Source organism: Gymnogyps californianus, chromosome 2 (genome assembly GCF_018139145.2).
Source record: "Gymnogyps californianus isolate 813 chromosome 2, ASM1813914v2, whole genome shotgun sequence".
Classification (NCBI taxonomy): Eukaryota; Metazoa; Chordata; class Aves; order Accipitriformes; family Cathartidae; genus Gymnogyps; species Gymnogyps californianus.
Genome location: NC_059472.1, coordinates 91,776,795 through 91,796,993, shown reverse-complemented (window position 1 = coordinate 91,796,993; position 20,199 = coordinate 91,776,795). Strand labels below are relative to the sequence as shown.

Genomic DNA, 20,199 nt, shown 5'->3' with positions numbered 1-20,199 from the left:
GGCACTCCTTGAAAGTGTTTAAGGAAGAGACCCAAAGCACCTTCTCTCTATATAACGTCTCATTACTTACTAAAGCAGTAAATATTACTCACTACAAAGCTCAACTACCAACGTTCATATCTTGTCATGAGGAATTCACAGGAAATAGTTTAAAAGTGGAAGCCTAAGAAAAGTCAGGTACAGCTGAGGTACTGAGAATGACAACCAAATCATGGTAGCAAAGCGACCAAGGAATCGAGTCAGAATTTGATTTAATAACCACTGATATAGAACTGATGATGCATAGTAATAATATTTACCTTCAAGCAGCTTCTCGTCTTTCACCTTTAACCATTACTTCAGGAGTATCAAGTTTATTCACAACATACTGCAATGCCTAGACAAAGCAATTCGTTTATTTAAGCCCATAAGCAAGCTTTCTTGAAAAAGACTTATTCTGTTCATGAACAGCATGCAGTTTCACTCTTGCATGCTTCCACTGAAAGGGGCCATCCTACCTTTATCCTCCATTCCCACTGCCAGCTATATATTCCTGCCATTCTCCCAGTAGTAGTACCTGTATGGCCAACCAAGGTCAACCACAGCTGAAGACCAACCAAAAAACCCTGAAAGAAGGTTTTCAGCTGGAGCAGATTTTAGCAGTCCTCATCTCTTCCTGGCTCTTAGTTTAATAGCAACCTCCAGCATTAAACACAAATAATCTTCCATTCTCTACCCTAGACATGCTCTTGCATCGTCTATCTCTCATCAGCTGAGAATTTTGATTTGGCTGGGCTTGATAGCAGCCATGCTGATAGAGCCATTGGAACAACCTGCACCAGAAGGCAGCAAAACCAGAAACTTTCCCTTTATGATTTCTCCTCCTCACTCTCTAGTCCCCCCACCTTCCCAACATTTCCACTGGATTAGTCAGCCTTTTTCCATGTAATTAATGAACTAAGTGTGGCTAAATGTACTAACAAAGATAGCAGTGTGTTAGGAGTGTTTGTTCTGCAAGGCTGGTCTCCATGCTAATTAAGCCATACCTCCTACGAAATCTCTTAAAAGCCTAATAACAACTTTCAGCTAAATCCAGATCAAATACTTCATTACCTAAACTTGTTAAAGGTGCAACGATATACACATGCATGCTACAGTATCTGATACATCTCTGAAATCCATATTAAAACATTATCATTTGCAAATAAACCTCACATGCATTTTTCAGATGTCAACAAGCTCAGGTACAGACCAGGGAGAGAGAGAAGTGTATCGGTACCATACCACGTCTGCTAGCCATGTTTCAACAGCAGTCCCAAAGAGGTTATAACTGGAGTTGAACAAAGACTTGTTTGCTTTATAGATGCCAGGAGCCACACACAGAAAATTGCTCACTTCTGAAACAAGTTGCTCTCAGTTCGGTTTCTCCAGAGGTCAAGATAATTATGGCCTGGTGTATTATTGCATTAACCAGCACTACCTGGTAGAGGCAATTCACCAGTCCTCAGCTGCTTTAAAATGGGTCTCAATGATAACCGTATGAGAGAACAACAGGTTTTACAGTTCACTCCGTAGAGGGTGTTTCTCCAAGCTGTCTGAGGAGTGACTATAGCCACCTAAGCTGTTCCAGATTCACATTCTGTACACAGTCACTCCTTTGTCCTCCTAACCCCGCCACGTACACCAGACCCAAGGGGGAGCAACAGAAAGCCCTGCAAGAGGAACTCTGCCTTCTGTCATCTGCTCTGCTAAAAGCGTGAGACATCCACATATACACCCAGCAACAGCTGAGGAAAGCCTTTACTACTGTATTCACTTTTCCTTGCTGGTGTCTGAAACAGAAGCATACAGGCTTTTCTTCACAGTTTTGCTACACCTGGTATTCCCTTGAAGAGGGTAATGCTGCAGCTGCACCTCCTATGCTGTCCTGCCAGCCGAGCAGCAATGGCAGACGAGTAAAACAGAGAGATCAGTATTTTTTCCAAGGAGACTGACAACGGAAACATCAGATCGAGTGAGGCTGCCCGCTATTACAGGCAAGACAGTTTCTCTTTCTGCTTTTCCCCCCTAACACAAAGCTGCACTTGAAGAATTAAAAGTAATGAACATTTTCAACATATGGATTTTTATGACCAAAAACCTCAAAAGGAAAAAGAGTCAAAAGGTCTCTCTGCAAAAATTAATCCTGGAATTAACGTGATTCATTTGAAAACTTACCAAGTGTTGTCTTATAAGAGTTATTATACACGAACACCTGTAAGGAGCCAGCTATTAATAGTACCAATGAAACTGTCATACAAAAACAAAGAAGTGCTACTTGTGGCACTATGATTAAGGCTGTGTCAGCAGTTTGATTTTCATGACTTTAACACCCAGCTGTAAAAACGACCTTCAGTAGAAGCAAGCATATTGCGCCTGTTTCCATAGGGAGCACGGTTTCTGTTTTCACTGGGTAAAATGCAAGAGTCAACTATATTTTAATACATAATCTCTGAATAGTAAGATCCAGAATTTGCAAGTCGTTTTTGGATATAATCATTGCCAAATAGGTCTACACCTTAAAAGACAGTTTGGTAAATACTGCAAGACAGAAACTTGGTAGAATGCAAGAAACTGAGAAATAAGAGTGTGTGATTTTCTATTTTGGCATACGTTCTTCAAGAATTAGAGGTATACCAAAGAAACTGTGTGCTAATACACAGTTCACAGCTATAGATTTTGTAACTTGGCCACCATTTGCTTAAACACAGAATGGCATTAACAGATTTATGTTTGAAAAGGCAGCACTTGAGGTTCTTCAAGCAAGGAAATCTGTAACCGAATAATAAGCAGTGACTGATTAGCCCTGTGCATGCACAAAATTAAAAGCCCTACTTATGCTGACACAGGACCCACATCTGTCCCAAACAAGCATGAAAAATGCAGCATTTCAAACATGTGTTAGGGATATAATACTGAAGAGGTGCTGCAATAAAAGAACATCTTTTAAATAAAAGGCAGAGTCAAACCACAAACAGAATGCAACCAGAATCCAAAAGAACTTCCCAGTGTGTTCTGATGCATCAGGCATACTGCAGAGCTTCTGGATTTTATTCTATTTAGCTATTAAGTTTAATTACAACAAACATTACAGACTAGCTTAGAAGGCTAGCACCCTTGACTGCCTCAGTGTGGAAAAGCTGTAATGTCTCTTAGTAGTAATATTTAGTAAGATTATTTAATTAAACACTAAATTTTAATAATCTGATTCCCAGACACACTAATATATAAACAGAGCTATGTTTCTTCCACATACATAATGTCAAAGGCAGTACAGTCCTACTGTAAAGATAGAAATGAGTAGTTTTTCCTCCTGGCCTTTCCTACATCTTTTCCCCTTATTCCACATTAAAATGAAGCCTCCTCATTAAGATAATCAGAGGAACATGTGGAACTAGAAAGACTTAAAGGCAATGCACCTGACAAATTCTGTAGATTTATAAACCCTTCCCTCCTTCATCTTTCCCTCAGTCCCAAACATGCCAGAGGGAAAGTGCGCGCATGCGCGCGCGTGCGCGCGCACACACACACACACACACACACACACAGTTAAACTGAAGGGAAAAACCCCTATCTGAACTGTTAAGAGTAATCTTTTAAGCCTTATTGAGAGGTGTTTGGTTTTTTTTTTAAAGAGAGATTTGAGTTCATAACTAGCCAATGCCATTCCCATAAGTTCAAATTATTTCTTAGTGAAAGCAATTAAAAAAAAAAAAAATCAAAACCACCCCCACTGAAAGTCAAGAACTGGTCAGGATCAAACTGGTGACATTATTTCACTCAGCATATTGAATCGCTCACAAGATTTCAGACCTTCATTAGGAACGTGGGCTTGTACTTCCTTCAAAAGAATCTCTCTTTAATTGATTTTTGGCCACCCTTCCCCTTTTCCTACCATCCGGGGCTATAAACTGGCCCCATCCTGTCCTTCAACACACACACGCCGTACAGTAGGTGCCAACATTTGTAAGTAATTATAGGGAGGTTTTACAAGGGGAACGTGGACAGTCATTAGCTTACACTGAAATGCCACAGTCTCAGTGAACTAATAGACAAAAATACCTGAACTCTCCAGAGAGTTTTGGAAGCAAAACCATTACATTTTTGGCTGGAAGCATGGTTTAACATCAAAGTCACAGTACACACGTGATAGAGAGCAATGTAAGACACACCACTGAGGCTAAGAAAGGTGGAAATCAAACATGCCAGTCAGTCCCTCAAACAGAAAGACTAGAGGGTCAGGGATGGAGAGGACAGCAGTGACAATGTAGCTGCAGTTGTATGCGGAGGGTGCTCAGGAGGCAGGCAGTGATTTGGGAGCACTGTTCCTCTTCAGATCAACTCCAAAGCAGCAGTCTCACAGGAGCAGTACCTGTAAAATCACTCAGTCCCCATTTCTTTAATTGCATATACACACATTTACTGCACAATATGCTCTTCTTACTAGAAGAAACAACACAAGTAATCAAATTTTGTCACCTTTGCTTATCCTATAGAGTGCTTCAGATAAAATAAATGCTTCCTCATTGCAAGATGAAGTGCTACTCAGGACAACACAAGCATAAGCCCCATCAGGCAGCCACCCTAAGCACCTTTCACAGTCAGCAGAGCAGATATGCGTACAACCAGTACAATTCACAGTGCCAGTCTTCTTATCCCAAGGTATGCACCTGCATTTGCCCAAACAAGCCCGGGCTCTCCATCAGCTAGAGGGCTCTCAGTGAAACAGCTGCCTAGACAACTTGCTCAAGTGTAGAAACAGTTAAGCAAGAACATTCCCACCTGACATGACAGAATCCATCACCAGTAACACAGGCTTGTACAAAGGAAATGAAATGGCTTCAATTAATTAGTAAAAATTCACCATCACATTTTGAAGTCACACCAAGTAATTCTGAGAGAAACTCAGCCTACTTAAGCAGTGTCAAGAGTAAGCTGTATGTCCACCACACTGCAACTACTAGTTAAAACATTAACTGATGGGGAAGTTCTGTATTTCAAATGCCTGTGTGCACTCTCATTCCCTGATTTACACACCTTCATGTTAATTAAAAATAAATTAAACCATCATTTTACAGTTCATTCAATTAATCAAAATCAAAATCACAGCATTATTGGTTAGGGAATTGTGCTGGTTTTGGCTGGGATAGCGTTAATTTTCTTCATAGTAGCTACTATGGGGCTATGTTTTGGATTTGTGCTGAAAACAGTGTTGACCACACAGGGATGTTTTCGTTATTGCTGAGCAGTGCTTACACAGAGTCAAGGCCTTTTCTGCTTCTCACACCACCCCACCAGAGAGTGGGCTGGGGGTGCACAAGAAGTTGGGAGGGGACACAGCCGGGACAGCTGATGCCAACTGACCAAAGGGATATTCCATACCATATGATGTCATGCTCAGAATATAAAGCTGGGGGAAGAAGAAGGAAGAGAGGGACGTTCAGAGTGATGGCGTTTGTCTTCCCAAGTAACCGTTACGTGTGATGGAGCCCTGCTTTCCTGGAGATGGCCGAACACCTGCCTGCCCATGGGAAGTGGTGAATGAATTCCTTCTTTTGCTTTGCTTGTGTGCGTGGCTCTTGCTTTACCGATTAAACTGTCTTTACCTCAACCCACGAGTTTTCTCACTTTTATTCTTCTGATTCTCTCCCCTATCCCACCATGGGGGAGTGAGCAAGTGGCTGTGCAGTGCTTAGTTGTTGGCTGGGGTTAAACCATGACAGTCCTTTTTGGCACCCATCGTGAGGCTTGAAGGGTTTGAGATAATGACAGGTTTGATTGGAATGCGCTAGATCAAATTTATAGCTGTTATTGCTGTTTAGCTATTAATTGATAGGTTCCTGTGCTTGCCATGGGGCTTGCTTGCCTCACTGTATATTAGAGTCTAGTGCTTGTTAGGGGCTGCTTTTTGCTTTCGCTGCTTGCTGTACTACTTATCATCTTACTCTGCTGTGCCTGGGAACATTTTGATAACAGCAATGGCCACGCACCTGGGCTGGCAGATGGCCATGGCATCGCTGCTGTTTCTGTGCTGCTGTACTGGACAGGCTAGAACTCCAGTGTGAGCTCGAGTTGAAGGGACTCTGACCTGTGGATGATTCCATGTAGGAGCAGGACACCCCAAAGCGTCTGTGGCTGTGGATAAGCCCATGCCACAGCAGGTACATCTCGAAGCATCTGTGGCCATGGTTATGCCTGTGCTGCAGCAGTTATACCTCTTGAAGGGATTGTGGCCCAAGGATAAGTCCATGCTGGAGAAGGTACACCTCAAAGCATCTGTGGCTGTGGATAAGTCCATGCTGCAGCAGGTACACCTTGAAGCATCAGTGGCTGTGCATGAGGTCATGCTGGAGCACCTCAAAGCGTGTGGCCATGGATAAGCCCACGACAAAGCAGGTACACCCCTGGAGGGACTGCAGCCATGGGTAAGGCTATGCTGGAGCAGGTTTAGTTCTGAAGGGACTGTGGCTGTAGGTAGGGCCATACTGGAGCAGGTATATCTCTGAAGGCATTGTGGCCCATGGAGAAGGCCACTCTGGAACAGGTGCACCTCACAGCAACTGCAGCTGTGGATAAGTCTATGCCACAGCATGTATGCCCCTGAAGAGGCTGTGGCTCATAGATAAGGCTCCACTTGGAGCAGGTACTCCCCTAAGGGACTGCAGTCTGTGGATAAGTCCAAGCCAGAGCAGGGGCAAGGGAATGAGTTCATTGCAATGTTAAACCCGATGGTCTGGTCCAAAGGCACCAGGGGTGGAGACTGTAATGGAAATACCTTTAAATTGTTGTAACCCAGGATTTGAGTTGCATGTTACAGGAATTACTATAGCATGAACCACCTGAACCAATGGAGGACAAACCTTACAAGAAGCAGTGCAAGTGCAGCAGTGACCTGACCTGGCTTTGGTGCCCAGTAACTCCACGCAACACACCACCTCTCCTGTCCTGAGTGACCACCATAACAGATGGAACCCAAAGTCAGGGACTAAATGAACTCAATAGATGTTTTGTGGACATTTTAAAGATGTTTTACAGGGGTAGTCCATAGACTAAGGGAATGACATCTGTGTACTGTATCAAAGGATGGGAAGGGTGGTAGTGGTTAATGAGGTTGTATTGCATAGTGTGCTACCTGAGCATGATGTAAATGGTATGGAATAAGAAAAGACCTAACATGGTTTAACCCCAGCCAGCAACCAAGCACCACACAGCTGCTCACTCACTCCCCCATGGTGGGATAGGGGAGAGAATCAGAAGAATAAAAGTGAGAAAACTCGTGGGTTGAGGTAAAGACAGTTTAATAGATAAAGCAAGAGCCACGCACACAAGCAAAGCAAAAGAAGGAATTCATTCACCACTTCCCATGGGCAGGCAGGTGTTCAGCCATCTCCAGGAAAGCAGGGCTCCATCACACGTAACGGTTACTTGGGAAGACAAACGCCATCACTCTGAACGTCCCTCTCTTCCTTCTTCTTCCCCCAGCTTTATATTCTGAGCATGACATCATATGGTATGGAATATCCCTTTGGTCAGTTGGCATCAGCTGTCCCAGCTGTGTCCCCTCCCAACTTCTTGTGCACCCCCAGCCCACTCTCTGGTGGGGTGGGGTGAGAAGCAGAAAAGGCCTTGACTCTGTGTAAGCACTGCTCAGCAATAACGAAAACATCCCTGTGTGGTCAACACTGTTTTCAGCACAAATCCAAAACATAGTAGCTACTATGGGGCTATGAAGAAAATTAACACTATCCCAGCCAAAACCAGCACAGGAATTTTAGTAATCTTAATGTTCCGTTTGTTTTCAATTTGCCAAGTCTGTGTAACACTTCCCTTTAATTGATCAAGACAACAGATAGATGTGAGATCCTGGGATATGATTAAAACTGACAGTTTGTGTGTGACAGAGCCAAATTGCACTGTAAAAGGAATTAGCAGTCAGTATTTCCCCATCTGAGTTACTTTCCAATTTTAAGAAAGTCTGATCTCTCATACTTTTTAAACAAGAAAAGCAACAGACAATGTAATGATTTGAAATTCTGCCTACACTTCACAAATCAAAAATCACAGCATAATAATGTATTTCCACAAAGGTGTTTTGTATAACGTTACTAAATAGTGATCCAGCATAACAGCAAGAGTATGAAAGTAGAAAGATACTACCAACAGAAATGCAGCAAGTGTCATTTGGGAGACACAGTCAGTATTAAGACTCCTATTTCATTCTTGAACAACGAAGAACTCAGTGAAAAAATCCTCTTATTTTAAAATGCAGAAAAAGGACTGAAACAGTTGCACTATGTATTCAACTATAAAGGGCTGCAATAAGAACATAGGAACATTTAATGCTTATCAGGTGACCTTCAGAATTTTAAGAAATCAAATACATGAAGCAAAACCACACAGTTACGTTTTCAGTCTCAGATCAGCTGCAAGTATGACTATTTCCCTAAAACAGGCTGGCAAGGGCATAAACTGAAGTTTAACTCTTAGTCTTTATGACTTCCTTGCCTTCACATCTTCAAGAATAGTTCTCCAACTTTATTTCACCTTCAAAAATAAAATGATGTACGCTGCTGAGCCTGCAGACCTACAACCACAGAGCCCCTGCTGCTGTTCAAAGGCCAGCCAGATTCTGATACGGCTTCCAGCATCACTGCAATCATTGAAGTAAAAAACCCAACAACTTGGAAACAAAGAGGCTGGGAAGTTCTGCTGGTACAGACCAGGCTTGGGCTTCAGCAGAGCAAAACTTGACCAGTAACAGCCAAATCAGCACCAGTGAAGAAGCTTCTGGGCTGTGTCTTCTTAAGCCTTCCCATGGAACACAGATACCTCACAAAGCCACCTAGAAGATGGAAGAATATAATATTTTGCATGCAGGTCTGAAGAGCTCTGTATACCTTTTATACTGTATGTCTTGTAGGATTTTAATAGTATTTTAATTTCAGAGGCAAACAGCATGCTAAATTTTGACAGGAATATGTTGACAGACTACTACTGTGTAATCATGGGAAAGTTATACTGACATCAAACCCACAATTATTTAGTTGCATGAAATCCAGAAAGCATAGCCAGAAATTTCAGCATTTCAAAAACAAACCTGCTCCACAGTAATGTTTATGCTTTTAGAGAGCAACATCACTGCTAAAGAAGGTACCAACCAGCAGTCAAAGATAGAGTGGTTGTTCCTCATCTTTCTAAAAGAGAAATCACAACCAAGAGGAAGCTACAAGTCACCACCAGTATCACTGATGAAGCCAGCCATTGCTAATGCACCTGAAGAGATCCTGCATGCATAAAACAAATGTTAGGAAAAAAGCAAACAAAATAACCAGACCCCATGACAGCATGCCTCCAATTTGACAAGTAGCAGCCTAAACAGTCAGATGTTGTTTCCCAGCTCCAGAATAGCACCAACAGAAGTGTACAGGTAGGGACTACAGTAGCAGTCAGAAGGGACCACAGCATATCAAACTAGAAGCATAAAAATCAGAAACAGGGTATGTATAGGAGCAGCCAGCAGTATTCCCTGCCTGACTTCGGGTTTTATTTCCTTCTAGACACATATACCATTCTACACACCTTGGGAAAGGCTTATTTCCATTCATAAAATGGTAAATATGTTCAAGCTACTTCTGGAATGTGTGCAGACATTACAGGATACAAATAAGAATTGTCTACTCTTTTCAAGTTGCTACGTGTTTTCTGATTTTAGGGTGGGTGGAGGGTGGGGTGGTTTAAGGCCTCCATCGCAGTACGGTGACATGCTACCTCAAAGTGCCTATGAATACACAAGAACAGTTACAGTAGACCTGACAGCATATCTATTACCACATGCTTCAGCACTATCCTGGAAGGTGGAGCTTTAGAGATTCGTATGTGATATACATAACATATTCAAAGAACATCATCTCCTCAGGAACTTGTAAGAGGAAAAAAAGCCAAGAGGCACATACTTAATAGCTATGCAGGTGTCAGATATGCAGCAGAGACAAGGTTTCTTATTACAGCAAAAGCACTCAACTAGACATTCAACATGGCAAATTTTTTCCTTCTGCATTAGATTTCACTACAGGCTGAGAAGAATTTCCAAGCAGCAATAAATGGGTCAAATGACAGCTAAAGCAAAGCCCTGCAGAAACCTTACATAAAATTTAACTATTAAATATAGTAAGATACAGTCAGTCAGATTTTTCTAGAGCAAGCATATTTTCTTCCTGTTATTTCAAAGGTGTTCAAGCATAGCAAATGCAGCACAAGCTAGTTTATCTACTTGGAAACTCTTTGCAAAAAGCCAGGATCTGTGGCATCCCACACCCAAGGCAAGTACATTTTTGTGGCTGACATACCTGTTGGATCACTGTACTTAGCTGAGCATCACTACAAAGGTGTTGTGATTGTCAACTTTTAGCTGACCAGTTTGACTGCACGATGCAAGCTGTACCATTATTCAATGCAATAGAGTTGTCTCAGGGTACAGTATCACATGCTTTTCAATGGTATTTATCACTGAACTAACTGCAACCAGATCATAAAGTCAATGGCCATGTCCTTAAGTCTAATTTGCTTACTGTCAGATGACATTGAGTTACAAAGCAAAATTCCTGTTTCCCATTAAAAAAAGACTTTAACAAGAAATACTCCTGAAGAAGAAAGCCTGCCTTAGGTATACTACTTCATGTGTATTTGTGAATAAATGAAAAGAAAAAATGTTGCAACATTTACATTGCATATGAGGAAGTTCAGTTGCTTAATGACACATGTAAAAAGCACACGTTACAACAGATAAGCTAGTTTACATCAACTTGTTTGGCAGGCTTTACAAAAGCTTCATTACGGATTTAGATTGTGAAGTCTGTGCACACCCTAGAAACGGAACAAGCTATAGAGACTTTCCAGTAATAGAGGAGACTGGAGAGAATTCCACTCTTTCACTCACCTCCTATACCTTTGCTTAATTGAAAATTTTGGACATAACTGCATCCCCCAGTTCATATACATATGACCCAAAGGAATTCCTTAGCTGAAGTCCTGAAAAAACAATCAGTGAATTCGTATGAAAGAAGCAGGAGGTGACAAAAATATTATGAAAAAATCTTTTATTTTGCTTATTTGGCTAAAAAGCAACCAAAGTAGCACAAAGATTTAGAGCAAGAAAGCACACACCTGTGAGAGGAATTAGACCTCTACAACACCGCTGACTTGCTGTTGTGTTGTTGTTCACCTAGTGCTTCAAGGAAACCATACTTTGCAAAATAAGCCTGAGTTGTGCTGCAACAGTGTAGGAGAAGCAGAGCTGACAAGTTTGTAAGAACAGGTACTTAATCAGGCCTCTACTCCAGACCCAAAAGTCTGAAGAAGCTGGTATAAAATTGCTAGAAGTTGTCAAGAGAGAAAGTACTTCCTGCCTCCCAGACTAAATGAAAGCGTAGGTAAGTGCAAAGAAACTCAGTCTCAGGACTCCTCAGAGAAATAAGGTGTGGGCAACAGGAAGCACCACTAGGATGAATACCAGTATCACAACTGCACTGAAAAACCTTTTATTCAGCTTCCTTGGATTACAGGGATCAGAGTGGTAACCTTTGATGTGTTCTTCACACAGGCCATCAGCAGGTTTAAGTACTCCATTTTCCTTGTCCTTCTGCATAGCTATCTATTTTCTAAGAAACTGACTCCCTTGTGCAGAAAGCTCAACAGCCAAAAGGATCTGAAAGAGACAAATCAGAGGAGAAAAAGAGACCAAAACTTAGTGAGAGAGGATGAAGTCACAGGAAAGGTTTTCACAGGAGTTTTCTCTTCAGTTTAGATTGGCTGTAGGTACATAGAGAAGAGGACACTTCAACTCTTTAAAAACTTCAGAAATAGAGAAATACAGGTTCTGTCTACACTGACAGTCACCAATCTTCATTAAATTAAAAAACTCACAAACCAAAAAAACCCAAGACTAAGCAAGTAGCATGCTGCTGGCAGTGGGATATTCTGCTCTCCTTGTCAGTCTGGGCAGCAGTGCTAATAGCCCCCTGTGACTATCCACAGCATCAGAAACTTTCATGAGAAGTGTTGCTTGGGGGAAGTCAGCTTCCCAAACCCAAATTGGGTACCATGCTTCTGTTTCATATCTTAGCACCGTTAACATGAACTTTATAATTTTATTTTTCCTGAAACATTTTCAGTATTTTATCTACTTTCACAGCAGGTACACATCACAGTATACAGTACCTTATAATTCACTTGCTGTTCACAATGTTTTTCAATCCACATCCTGTAAATATCCTGTTCAAACACAAGGAATCAGATTGCCTGCACTGGTCCTTGAGTTAATACCTGCTAGCTGAGCCAGGCTACCAGAACTTCCCTCTCCAGTAAGCAACTAGAGAATAGACTTCACTGGGAGTCACAAACACTGAGCAAAGCTGTACAAAGATGGAAAGAAAAAAGGGAAATTAATACATCAAGACACACATGAACTAATACTGTATCAGCCATACTTTTTACCATGAGTATCTTCCAGCTCACTTATGTTCGACCACCACCACTAACTGCAGGCAGGCAGAGAGCAGCCAGTGTCCTGGACTCCTAGTTCTTGGAGAAGACAAAAGCCCCACCAGTCTGCACATATTGTTGTAGCGTATAAAACAGATGAAAGAGTAAAGCATTGGTCCACATACTTAGATTCCTTTGGTAAGAGGTCAATGCCTTAGTTGAATTAGACTATCTGGTAACCCTCCTCCCTTCAAAGTGGGAGCCAAGACAATCAAAATTCAGGCATCTTTCTAAAAATAGGACCTCTGTTTTCAGATAATATTCTAGTCTCCCATTTCAGTATTTGTTATACTACTTTTCAATAAAATACCTTTTTCTCAAGAGTTTTGGATGAAACTCAACAGCAATGCTTCTTATTTATATCCTGTAAAAGGGAAAGACCTGGTATTATATTTTAGGCAAACTTGGGTTTCGTGCCACAGCCACTATTCATTTGCTGCAGTTTTCAACAAGCCACTTATGCCATCTTGTCACAAATTGCAGGTGTTCAACTTCTGATACTGTCGAGGATTCACAGAATCATACAAGTTTATGTTGGAAGGGACCTCTGTGGATCACCCAGTCCAAGACCCTTGCTCAAGCCAGGGTCGGCTACAGCAGGTTGCTCAGGGCCACGTCCAGTTCAGTTCTGAATACCTTCAGGGACAGACACTCCACAACTTCTCTGGGCAGTCTGTTCCAGTGCTTGACCACCCTCATCATTTAAAACAAAACAACCCAAAAAAACCTAAAACAACACACACCCTCTCAAGTTTAATGAAGTTTCTTGTATTTCAGTTTGTGCCCAAATTAGTGTTCCTACATCTCTGCATCCTCAAACTAAGATAAGGATGTTCAACACATCTGAAAATCTCACTCAAGACAACCCTTGGCTACTCAGAAACAGCAACTGAAATAGAGTACCTGATTTCAACCAAGACAATATTTGTTTAAATGAAAAGGCAGCAATACTAATCATAGAATGGTTTGGGTTGGAAGGGACCTTTAAGATCATCTAGTTCCAATGCCCCTGCCATGGGTGGGGACACCTTCCACTAGACCAGGCTGCTCAAAGCCCCATCCAACCTGGCCTTGAACACTTCCAGGGAGGGGGCATCCACAACCTCTCTGGGCAACCTGTTCCAGTGCCTCACCACCCTCACAGTCAAGAACTTCTTCCTTACATCTAATCTAAATCTACCCTCTTTCAGTTTAAAGCCATTACCCCCTGTCCTATCACTACATGCCCTTGTAAAAAGTCCTTCTCCAGCTTTCTTGTCGGCCCCCTTTAGGTACTGGAAGGCTGCCATAAGGTCTCCCCAGAGCCTTCTCTTCTCCGGGCTGAACAACCCCAACTCTCTCAGCCTGTCTTCATAGGAGAGGTGCTCCAGCCCCCTCATCATCTTCATGGCCCTCCTCTGGACTCACTCCAACAGCTTTAGCCAGAAACCAAGACAATATTTGTCTTCCTGAAAAGGCAGCAATGCTAATATTTAGCTTTAGCCAGTTTCGGCAAAAACTATCCTCCTGTTTCTATGCAGAAAAGCAATCCTTTGGATTTTATCCTTCACCCGGCAAACCAACGTCCTCTGTCTGGTACAACAGGCTATAATGTTTCTCTACATCTGCCTTCCAGGTACACACACACTCCCCAGTGACAGAGATTCCCACCTCACCACTCGATCAGGATACTTAAAAAAAGAGGCATTTCTAAAAAGTTGTTTAACTGTTTCCTTTACAGCTCTTCTCCAAGAAACAAAGTTCTTTTAGCCACAGAGTATCAAAGAGTTTTTAGTCACACTCCATACTGGCTATTTGTTACTTTTTTTTTTAAATACTAAGCAATGAGTCATGTTCTCTTATTACTGGTAGTTTGCCCCACAGTTTGTCTTGCTTGGTTTCATTCTCAACAGCCAGATTTAAAAAAACAACTTAACCTGAATTCACAACAGCAAATCTTGCTTTCTCAGTATCTTTCCCCCGCCCCTCAATACAGTTTGCCTTTCTCAAACTACAAACTGTAACACCTGCATAAAACTTACAGTACACATGTATAGGGGTTTGGTGTGTTACAGGAATAGCAAAGACCATAAGCAACTGATTGAACTTCTGATACCAGAAAGACAGACCATAGTCTACCTACATCAACCAGTTAATGAAAATGTTCTTGCATTTCTGCATGCACACTCACTTGTCAGTCGTATTTACACTATCTCAGGGTTTGGTTGAAGCTTCTGAGGCTGCTACTTTAAGTTTTGCCAAGTGGCAGTTGAATTTGACAGAACTGCAAGCAAGGGAGCAGAAGCTGGTGCTAGTACTGCTGCTGTAATAGCTCTCACAAGGTAGAAACACAACTGCTTTCTTCATCTACAATTTGCAATAGCCTCTGGCCACGTATTGACACTCAAGTTCTAGTGCACTGATTCATTCAAAACTGAGCTTTATAAGTGCCTGTCGAATGATCTTGGTCTACAAACTCTTAGCTTACTGTCTCTCCAAGTAAAGCAGGACAGCACCAGACACAAGATAGACATTATTCACTGCTCATAATCCAGTGACTGAGGGGGAAAAGCAGAAACACCAACATATAACCTCGTAGTTAGACTCAGCCAGAGTATTTCTTGGTATTTCTCCAAGAAGTCAAATACCTAAATACTCTTACAAGCATCAGCATACAGAAAGACAATCAGATTGATTGCAGTGCAATCAGACTTTCCAGAAAGATATTTAAATGCAACTTTAGCAGATATTTAGTCACAGTGCCTAGAAAACAATGTGTCAAAGTACCACTTTAGTAGCTTCCCCAATTAGGAGACAAAACATACCTGCCTATCTACAATTAAATTTGTTATACCGGTATTTGATTCAAAACTCCCATTTTTACAGAGAAATTCTTCAAGATATCAAAGTTTGAAAAGTCCAGCACATCTATTTTGCTTTGTGAAAACACTCTTCCAATAAGAATCACATTCTAGTTCTGTAAAAAAATACTTTCATTTTAATACACACAACAGGCCTGTTTTATTTGAAATACTTTTCCTCAAAGGAAGAAAAAAGTGCTATGCATTGCTCACAAGTAGCCTACCAGCAGACCAATACCTACATGACACTTCAGAAATGTTCTGTCCATCCAATCACAGCAATTGCCTTGCTCTGGAAGTCATTTTAGCAAAACAGTGAAGTGTGGTTTGTCCCACTGCTGTGGTGCAAGAAAGGAGACAGGGGAAATCTCAATACTGCAAAAGGAGTATACACCACCACTGGCTACACGCTTAGAGTCTCTTACCAGTAATGCAAGTGGTAGAATGATACTGATTTCACTCTAACCCCACAGGTAAATGCAGAATTTGTAGAGGTTCCTTTATCTGCTCTGATTTCATAGAGACTAAGGTCCAGCCCTTGCAGCCAGAATGCCGTTTGAGTCCTGACCATACGATTATGGAATTTGTTTTCCTTTGTGGCTTCACCATGCATATTACAAACTCCTTCTGTTATTTGGCCAAAGGTCACAAAATCACCTTCCTATCAGTAACACATTCACCCTTGCAGAGACCTGTCCTTTTAACATCTTGTATCTAGAAGAGAAGCAAGGCTTGTGAACTGGTGCAGTAAGCTAGCACACGGCACAAGCCTTTAGTCACGCACGATACAGAAGAACTTGTGCAGACAGCCCATTCTCTTCTGGCATCCTGTAAAGTCTTATGAATCCCACTAGAAGCCCATAAATCAGAAGTTACAGCTGTGCCACATCTCCATGGTATATTTCAGTTAAAAGCTGCATCATCAGTCAATTGCCCATTGTCAAAATATAGCCCTACCTGAGCTCAACTCTTTCTCCATCATAGCAGAAAGAAAATCCCATCTTTTGTCAGTGGAAAAGATGGACAATCCAGATGTTCACAGCTATACAGAAGTTCTGAAAAATAAAATGAGTTGTCTGATTTCAACGCTATGATTAAGCACACTTGCTGTGGCATCATCTCAACTCAGGAAGGGCTGCTACAGTCCAAGCAGCACCTTGCTTGGCCTAAGAGTACTCTAAAGACAAAAGCACAACTCTACATTTGCGTAAAACTGTCACGGCCCAGTTAGCTCAATGCTTATCTCCCACCTACCCTTGTTCCAGGAACCAGGCACTACAGGGCCTTAGTTCAGCACGTACTCTCAGACTACACCGGCCGAACGCAAACAAAAGCAGGTTTCTTACACAATGCAACTGTGCCAACCCGCTTCTAAAAGCAATTTGCTGTAGCAGAAGGGGCCCAGTTTAAATAAGGGGAGTTTACCATCGAATTCTGTTCCATGCCTTCCTCAGTCTGAAGGGATCCAAGCCTTTATCTCCCACCTTGAAAGAGCTCCAGTTCCAAGGAAGAATGTGAAACAGACCAACCCTCTTTAGCCCAGTAATTGAAGTAACTACCTGGGAAAGACAAAGCCCGAGCTCTAGCTTCCACTTCAGCATATTTGTACATTTTACACGTGGTAATTAAGTTTAAAACCAGATGGCACTAGGACTTTCTCCCGGGAGGTGGGACATGCAAACCTGCCTATCCTCAGACAAGAAACAGAATCCAGGTCTCCCATTTCTGGGTGAGGCCTCTCCAAATAAAACAAAAGCTATTACGTAAAAACAAAGAAAGGGAGTGAAAGAGGGGCAAGGAACAAGTACTATGGTGACTTTCTTTAAAGTGCATCTAAGAAAAGAGGGACAGGATACCTAGCAGCAGATCTCAAAATGATGGAGGACTAAAGGACCCCAAAAGAGGCCCCCCTCAACATAAAACTTCCATCCTAAGCCAAGGGTTGGTACAGTCTTGTCACTAAGGCACCCAACCTCACTGGCTAACTTTCAGGTATCCCAGGCCTTTACTAGCTCTGCTTCTCCACACATTCTAATGCTAAATATGCCTAACAAAGGTTAAATTAAGATGGAAGAGCTGCTTTGAAAATAGAGAAGAATAACAGAGAGAACACAGTACTGAAAGAATCAGGGCATTGTAGCTACAGGCCTCTAACTTACTATCTTTGATGAAGAGAAATGTACTTCTGTGAACAAATTGGAAGACTGTTCACACAGCACCAAAGTAGTCCTTGGGAAAGCTCTGACTGTGCTCTTGCTAAAAATAAACATCAAGCAAAAATGTTAGTATACACAGATTATTAGCTTTTCCTCTTCTCAGACATAGTTATATCTCCTTGTCAGACAGCCACTTGGAGGAATTTTCTCAGCCCGCTATTGGCAGACAGCTGCTAACCCATGGGAAGAGTGTGCACCAAAAAGTGTTGTAAGAACACACGAGAACAGACATAATGAGGTAAAATACGAACAGCAGGTGAACATTCAAAGCATGGCGCAGGTTCTCTTGGATAACAGTTGAAAGCTCCTATGGCACTACATTGTCTCTGGATTTACTCCCTCACAAAAGGTCAGGTGGGTCTTCTACCATAAAAAAAACATTGACTAACATTGCCTCAGAGTGAAAGAGCAACATGTTTGTTTTGACATGTACTTTTCCACAATGCTCATGGCCCTCTAAACAATCCACACCAGCACCTCAGAAGCGGATCTACAAGCATACCAGGACAAGTCACAGTTGAAGGGGAAGATGTTCTTCCATGTATGAAGCTGTCACTGATTAAATGAAAGCCATAAAGGAAAAAAGCTGTTCCACTGGGATTTTAAGATGAGCATTAATACTTACTATACAACATTATCTACTTAACAGGTTATTCCAATCACAGAAGATACACCTTCCAAGCAGAAGTCATTCAGCACGTTCCAGGAGATAAGCAATGTGCAAGCAGAGCAGTTTTTTTCCAGGCAGTGGGCAACATCTACATTGCAAATAAGGTGTTCCTGAAATATGACTAAGCATGTCCAGGACAGCTTTCATTTAGCACCCACTTGCCAGCAAAGACACAACAATGCAGACCTCTGTGCGGACAAACAATCCAACCAAATATCCAAGCTGCCTGTTGAGAGTGTAGCAGCAAAAACTACAAACTGCATACATCAACACTCCTGCAGGTCTCACCAGGTTAAAACTCACCACCGGCACATCTTTTTTTCACAGTGCAGAAGTTGCTCCAAGGGAAACTGATTTTTCTTTCCATGCCACCTTTCTCCTGCACCTTCTGCTCAAAGCACCAGGACTCTGAGAGCATCATTACCCCTATGAGTAATACAGTCAAAAGAATTGGAGACTGCAATGAACACACATGAATACAAAACAAGCAGCCTGGGGAGATGCTTTTGTCATCCATTCAGGTTGGGGTATAAAGCAGGTACTGACTGTAAACGCACGGCTGCCCAGTACGTCAAAGAGACAGGTGACAAAGAGCCCCTCTGAGTGACAAGCCTGTTCAGATCAAACCGGCTGGCAGGCTGCCTCACACCTGCACTGGTACCACTGCACTGCAACCTTCACCACTTCAGACCATCACGATGAAGAGTCCCAACACTGGCTCCTCGTACTGTCTTTTCTAGGTGCGGCTCCTTTCTCATCGATGCTCACTTCGCGCCTCATCTCAGTACAGGTTTAGCTGACTTCTTAGGAATTCCTGATAAAGGTTACAATAAGACAGTCCCAAAGCCGAGATACACAAGTGATGCACCCCTCTCATAGGCACCTACTGAAAACCACTTCAGCCCCCCCGGCAAACAAGCCCTAGCCACACGTGGATGAGGCCAGAGAAGCCTTTTACCCCGGGGCGGTCTGTCCGTCTCTGAACCAGCTGGGGGCTGTCAGAGGGAGCTTCTGCATGCCGCAGGGCTGCCGGCACGAACTGTGAGGGGAAGCGGGCACCGGGCACGGGGACAGCCGCCCCATTACAACGGGCTTTAGGGGCTAGGAACGCACCCGCGAGGATGCGCCCCCGGGGGCCCGGGATGGAGGGAGGGTGGGTCGCCGCTGCCCGCAAACGCCAACGCGGCCGGCAGCCCCACGCCAAGCCCTCCGCCGCCACCGCTCCCACGCACGGCCTCAGCCACGGCTGCCTACAGGGCGCCTCACGGCGGGTCTCCCCCCCACCCCTCCGCCGCCGGGAGCCCCGCGAGACCCGGCCTCCCGCACGGGGAAAGCCCGGTAACGAGGGGAGCCCCCACCGTTACCTGCCCAGTGATGCCGGTGATGAGAGCCACCTTCCTGCCGTTCATCTCTTCGCCGTCGTCTCCCGGTGCCGCGGCGCAGGCACACGCCTCCGCCGGCTGTGCCGCCATCCTCCCGGCGGCGGCTGCGGGAGCGGCCCAGGTGCGGAGATAGCCCCGGGCGGAGGCGCGGCCGCCGGGGGCAGGCTCACGGCGCTGGGGGCGGTGCACGGAGGGGAGGACGCCTGCCGCCCCGAGCGCGACTCGCACATGGGCTGCCGCCACCCGGGGGCTACCTCTGCTGCTCCGCCTGCCGCGGCATTTCCGCGCTCGCTGCCCGCCGGCGCTCCCGCCCCGCCCCGCGGCGGCCGCAGGTGCAGCCCCGCCGCCGCCGGCCCAGCCCCCGCGCAGGCGCGCACCCGCCGGGCGGCCCGAGCTCGCGCTCCGCTTTAGCCACCCCTCCCCTCGTCTCGCCCCGCCCCGCTCGGCCCCGCAGCCAATCAGGAGCACCGGCACTTCCTTAAAGGGACAGGAGACGCAGCTCGCCGCCCGGTAGCGCCGGCGCGCCGGGGCCG

At 43.8% G+C, this 20,199-nt stretch overlaps 1 protein-coding gene across 1 annotated transcript in view; it reads right to left on the bottom strand.

The window, feature by feature from the left end:
• Nucleotides 1-19,957, bottom strand: part of GMDS (GDP-mannose 4,6-dehydratase) — a 433,748-nt gene extending 413,791 nt beyond the window's left edge. Inside the window, exon 1 of the mRNA XM_050891480.1 lies at nt 19,649-19,957. Coding sequence (XP_050747437.1) covers nt 19,649-19,756 — 108 coding nt within the window. The 5' untranslated portion in view covers nt 19,757-19,957. The remainder of the gene's footprint in view (nt 1-19,648) is intronic.
• Nucleotides 19,958-20,199: the final 242 nt, after the last annotated feature.